This window comes from Enoplosus armatus, chromosome 2, assembly GCF_043641665.1.
Source record: "Enoplosus armatus isolate fEnoArm2 chromosome 2, fEnoArm2.hap1, whole genome shotgun sequence".
Classification (NCBI taxonomy): domain Eukaryota; kingdom Metazoa; phylum Chordata; class Actinopteri; order Centrarchiformes; family Enoplosidae; genus Enoplosus; species Enoplosus armatus.
In genome coordinates, this window is record NC_092181.1 from 12,835,538 (window position 1) to 12,842,050 (window position 6,513).

At 38.9% G+C, this 6,513-nt stretch overlaps 1 protein-coding gene across 3 annotated transcripts in view; it reads left to right on the top strand.

Annotated features, from left to right (window-relative positions):
- septin9b (septin 9b) overlaps positions 1-5,157 on the top strand; it is a 50,619-nt gene extending 45,462 nt beyond the window's left edge. For all 3 annotated transcript variants that reach the window (XM_070926113.1, XM_070926130.1, XM_070926121.1), the window contains 2 exons: positions 2,648-2,699; positions 3,294-5,157. In XM_070926113.1, coding sequence (XP_070782214.1) covers positions 2,648-2,699; positions 3,294-3,510 — 269 coding nt within the window. In that variant the 3' untranslated portion in view covers positions 3,511-5,157. The remainder of the gene's footprint in view (positions 1-2,647; positions 2,700-3,293) is intronic.
- The last annotated feature ends 1,356 nt before the right edge of the window (positions 5,158-6,513 follow it).

The window sequence follows — 6,513 nt, forward strand, 5'->3', positions numbered from 1 at the left end:
TCCCAATAACAACACAGTGAAACAGCCTCGCAAAGAAGACAAGTCTCATTTTTGGTGTATTTTCAACATGTGGAAAGTTATGAACTGCAGCTTTAAAATCTGGCCAGCTGGTTTAACTGTCTGTTGTTTGACTATCAGGCGTTTGTTTACAGACGTCTCTCCGAGTCTGTAACTAGGGGGATGTATGAGAGGGGAGGAAGAGATTTACAAGGACTTTCTGTGTCCGTTGGGATAACAGACAGGAACACACACACACACACGCACACACACACACTTGCACTCAGTAACTTTAATACAGTTTACATTTGTTGGCCTGTGCTGCATGCTCACACTGCCAAGGAGGTTCTTAGCAAGTGAATGTCCTCACCTCACCCATGTGTGTGTGTCTGTGAGAGAGAGAGGACATCTGTCTGGACTGGGAGTGAAAAGTATGATTGGAGGACATTAAGACAGCTGAAGGAGGCCTGGACAAGGGACTATCACAAGGGACAAACACGGTCTCCTTCCCAGAATGCACTTGAGCACACTCTCCTGTTGTGCATACTGAGCTCTAGTTTACTGGCTGTGCTATTAATACATTGTAAAATATAAATCACTTAATAAAAAGAAACCATCTTTATATCTTATGAATTATTCAGACTGCAGAATCTCGAAAGGTGCTTGTCTATTTCATCTGTGATTCGGTCGGGAACCACCGACTATTCACCAAGAACATGACCTTCAAAGACATTTTGAGAAACATGTGCAGCTCAACGTACATCCATGCAGCTCCAAGTAGCTCAGGGATGGTTCAACTCTTATTGGTGGAAAGTACATTTAAGTATTAATTTGTATTGTATTTGTATTTCTATTTTCTGCTACTTTATAGTTCTATTTCACTACATTTCAGAGAGAAATGTTGTACTTTTTACTCCACTACATTTATCTGATAGCTATAGTTAATAGTTAATTTTCAAATCAACAGTTTATATGATAAGCTTAAAAAATACGAAACAAACAAAAACAAAACCTTACAAAAACGCAGTGTCTGGTTGGGGCCCGGGTTGTTAGTAGTTCTAATTAGACTTCTCACATGATTTAATTTAAATAACTATTAGAGGCACAAAGAGGTGAAATGATCCAACATTTCACAAAAAGCTAAGACGACAGAAATTTGTACAGCAGAACTTTGCAGAATGTTTTTATTCCTACCCCATTAATCATCTCACGAACCCCATTTTGAGGGGACCCAACCCCTTCATTGGGAACCACTGGGCTAAACTATCTGACTGTATATAAAGTAGTTAAAACTAGCTGCACCTCAACCAGCTACATCAGTAAAATGCTACTTATACATAAATGCATTAATATTAACAATCTTATCAGTCACAGGGGCAAAGTACTTTTACTGTTGATACTTTAAGTATATTTTTCTGATAATACTTTTACATAGCTACATTTTTGATGCAGGACTTCTACTTGTAATGGAGTATTTTTTAGTTGCCGTGTTGGTACTTTACTTATAATGAAGAGTTACATTGGTCCTACTTGAGCCTCAGAAATGCATTTAGTTCAAGCTAAAAACCAAGCAGCAGTTCTCCCTGAAAATATCACATTTCTGAGGTAGTTAGCACCATGAGCCCTTTAAGTGTTAAGAAGTTGAAGGTGACTATTACTCTCTCAGCAAGCATTATGAAGTTCACTCCACAGAACAGCAGGGCGAGAGAGGTGAAGTACACGGGCTGCGGGACAAATGCCATCTTGTCCGGCTAAAAGAACAATGGTTCCATTCTTGTAAAGCCAAGCGGTGGGAGAGAGGGAACAAGGAAAAGGAGGAGAGAGGAAGCTGCTTGACTGCTGGACTTGTCTTTACACCACAGGGGAGAAGCCAGAAGTGAAGTCCTTTTATATATCACAAGTGGAGAAGAAACTGTTTATTTTCACGGGAGGAGAGGACAATTAGAGACGGAGACGGGGGAAAAGAGTGGAGTAGGCATGCATTTAAATGTACATATTGGGATTTCTCTATACCTCCCCACGGTCAGAGTGCGGAGATACCAGGAGTGCAGCTTGTTACAAGTTAGTAGCGCTCAACACCACTAATCAGCGCTCACACACCCAGCAGTTATTCTACTTTCCTCCTTTCAAAGAGAATTTAATTTCCTGCCCCTGGATTTCAAAGCTTTACATAAATAGCACCCTCCTTTTTTTCATTTTATATTCTTGACATAATCTATAATTCAAACACATGTTAGCCCTACTGGAGGCACCAGCAGCTTGTCACTGGGAGTTTGTTAAGACGTCTCACTTAAAGTTCTCCAATATAGAGGAGAGCCGAGATGTATTAAATTACTCGAAAGTGGAGGAGTGTGTTATCTTGGCCTAACAAAATTGCTGGAGATGTCATGTTAGAGGATGCCCTCCAGTTGACTTGTGAGCAACACTGCCATTTTGTGGTGCTTTTAAGGAATGGCAAGTGGGCTGGAATAGAAGAGATTTTGATGAGATCATATTTAGTTATCTCATGACTTCAATCTATTTCATGTGTTGGGCATCCTTCCCCTGTGCATGTAAAGTCCTAATTTATCTTGCTGCATAAAAACGTTATTTTGGTGAGTCTCTCTCAAGTTGTAGTTCAACTAATGTTTCCTCTTTTCTCTCTCTGCAGTTGAGAATATTGCACACTGTGAGTTTGCTTACCTGCGAGACCTCCTCATCAGGTGAGCTTCCATCACACTCTACAGCTAATTTATTTAGTGGGTTTTATGATGTAGAGGAATTGATATAAAAGACCTACTGAGCCTCTTGCTAGATTAGAAATCACTCAATTTATTTTGTGGAGGGATTGAAATGAATTGGAAACAGCACTGAGACTCTATGAAGCTTCACTTCCCCACTGAAATCAATGCTCATCAAATATTTGGGTCGAGTGCTTCCCTACACAGTGTTACAATAGGCATTTCTACTAAGGTCTTCCACTGAATGATAGCATGTAAGTTGCTTGTTAGTATAGGTGTCTTAATCTATGCCCGACTTCGGACTTAAACAATAGTTCCCAAACCTTTGCTTCACAGAGAGGTTTTGTCATGACAGCTGGCTTCCCCTATTCACAAAAAAAGCTGTAGGCCATTTAGCCAAGTGTAGTTTAAAATGAACAGTATAAAAAAAGGAAATGAAATCAACAAATCATGCCAGCATCCTTGGCCTGCTGGGTTAAAACATATAGAATAACACATGAATGCGTATTTCACTTGTAGGCATTTGCTGTATAGGCAATACTTAGTGGTGTTGTAATACCGTCTTCTTTCTTTCAGGACACACATGCAGAACATCAAGGACATCACAGGCAGCATCCACTATGAGACATATCGTGTCCGCCGCTTAAATGAATCCAACGCCCATTTCAGCTCACAACCATCCGACCATCCTGCTATTCAGCTGAAGACCAACGGTCAGCCTGAGGAGCAGCCCGCTGCCCTGCAGGCCAACGGAGTGGCTGCTCAGCACGAAGCCCTGTCCCACGAGATGTAGAAGAGTCCTGTGAGGAGCCAGATCACCAATTCATGATATCAAGACACAGCCAGACGCAAAACATACACTCGCACATGTATTCTGTTTACATGAACAAGCCCACAAACTCACACTCATGCTGTGAAGCCCATTTTTGTTACCTAGAAGGACTCTTTTTGTGTTTTTTGTCAAAAACTACCTAACCACAGCTTTTAATTTAGCTTTTGCTGACTGTCAGGACTGCAGTGGAGAGCAGTAGCCATGCAAGCAAGATGTAGGTAAATTGTCAGTGAAACAATGTACAAGATTTTGATCAGAATCAGTTAGTATCACAGAAAAAGAGTGCCCATAAGAAACAAAAAAAAAAAGCCTGTTGTGTACAGAATACCTTTGTAGGATCTTGGGTTGACAGGAGGTTTGGCCATGCAGGGCTGTCCAGATGAGGAGATATGGCATAATTCAAAATGAAGTACAGCATATCAGATGATACTAGATTAGCTCTCAACTAGGAATAACTGTTAGTGCCACTGGTCTGGTCTGCTTTGTGTTGTGGTGTATAGTTCTGTATAGATACTAGGGTTAAGTAGGGATATTTAGATTAGGTTTATAGTATTATGGAGGAAGTAAAGATATTGTTGACACCTCCGCACTGCAAAATAATAAAAAAAAAAGAAAGAAAGAAAGAAAGAAAGAAAGAAAGCAAGCAGTAGCAGTGTGGAGAAGCTTTCGGAAAAATTAGTCCTCTTCTCATTTTTCCGTTGTGTTAAATGTTTTTAAAACCCATTTTTTTCCCGAACCATCCCGTCTCTTTCTATATAATGCTAATGTTGTGTAATACAGTCATACCTTGCATTTTACATTGCTCATTTATTATTGTATTTTTATTGCTGTTGTTCATGTTCTAATATTATTGTATAAGATGGGGGTTGTGGAGGAATCTGTGCAACCGTTGTCCCATGCAGCCGTTTTGCCCATTTTCTTTCTGACTGTAAACCAAATAAAAGTCAATTTTTCTGTTCTAAAGAGAAGCACATACAGTACGTAGAGTTGATTTATGAATAAGTATTTATGTGTATGTTAAGTGTAATCAGTTTAATTCAACTTTCATTCCAGCTGTTTGGCTCCCAGAGGTTTGTTGCAGGTCTTTTAACAGTGATTAACTTTAGACAGTGTTTGTTTTTTGCATTCATACAGTATGTTGTACTCTGTTGGCTAGGCTGCACTACAACTAGCGCCAAAGGACTACATCTGCTAGTAAAGTGCAACAGTGGTCTATATTTGTAGATTGATCATCATCAGTAATTCCAACTGATCCTGCCAATAGATAATGATTAGAACAATGACATTCACATTGCAAGTTTAAAGCATTTTGTCAGAGGGGGATATTTTACTTCCACTGAGCGGAAGAAACATTAAATCACACCCATGAAATAATATTTGTGAAAAATGTGTGCATTCAAACATCAAGGGATATTTTATAGAAGCTACATCTAAATTTAAAACATTCTCATAATGATAGTTTCAAGTCTCTTCAAGTCACAAGAATATTTTACATACATGCATACAGAAGAGATAATGATTTCAATAACCAAGAGAACTTTTGTCTTTTATCCAGAGAAAGTTATTGGGTTACACTTGGTTTACTGTTGTATAGTTCTTGTGTAATTTGTTCTGGTATTATAGATTAAGGTTTTATCTTTGATATGCTATCTCAAAGAATAAAGATTAATATTTTTATTGTTTAAAGTTGATTGTCTTGATTGTCAGAAATGCCAAAACTTAATTCAGTCCCAGCGAAGAGGGGCAACGCAGAGCTGATGCTTCTTTGTGCTTCTCGAGGTTAAACTAATTAGAGCCTCTCGCAGTGTTTAAACCCATGAAAATATGTCAATATTTCATCAGTAACTGAGGTTAAAATGACAACATTATTGAATTACTTCAGTTAATTCGCAGTGTATCCTGTTTTCAAACATTACTGTCATAATCTTTTAGATTTCACCTAAAATCTTTTTCTTCAACATTTAATCATTTAAAACATGTTTATATACTTTGACTGGTTACGGAGGTATCATCCCTCTAATTAAGGAATAAGCCACTAAACACATTGCTTTATAACATCTCAAAGAGGTGGGACTTCTTAAAGCTCTCATAGCCATTTGTAAATTAAAGAGCCACATTACTTGCTTTCCACTTACATAAAACAACTTTAACAGATGACACTGTGTCGAAAATGAAGTGCAAAAAGTGGCACAATGGCTGTTTTTTTCTCATTAGTGTGATATTTAATTAAACGGATCCCACATGCCTGTTTTCTGTGTCACACTGCATTTGATTGAGACAATTAAAAAAATGAACATTGTATAGAAATTAAGTCATTTTTTCATTGTTTGAGAAATAGGTGGATGAAATGATACACTATATGCTATAATATAATTGTCCTGCTGTGTCAACAATGTGCTCAGCCGTGAACTCATTGGAGAACATTACCTTTAATGTAACGACGGGTGCATCTTAACTACCGCAAGAGAGCGGCTCGTTTTTCTTGAGGTCAGTTCATAATAGTTTGCATTCATATATACTGTACTTAAAAACATGCAGCGTACCACATTCACAAAACAAACCCAGCTGAGAGGAAATGTGAATTTGCAGCTTTGCAATGGCATCACACCACGCTCACACAGCACTGGTTTAATAGGGCTTCTCATTTACACCTCTTGTCACACTCTCTCTCAACTACCCTGCTGATCGTAATGTGTTGACAGTGTTGTTTGTCGAAGGTCATTGTCACCCTTTCACACGTTGGAGCTCCTGCTGTGGCTTTTCCTGCTGTCTCTGTGTTGGACTTGCTGGTCTGAAACTCCTCTGTGCCGAGGACGACACCGCCAGGGTGACAAATGACAAATGTGAAAGTGAGAGACAATGAAAGTTCTGGAAAAAAATAAGTATCTTTTGAACATGTTGACACTTCCATCTAAACAGTTTCCCCTGCAGCCGTCCTGAAGCATGAAGGTGAGTGATTACGGC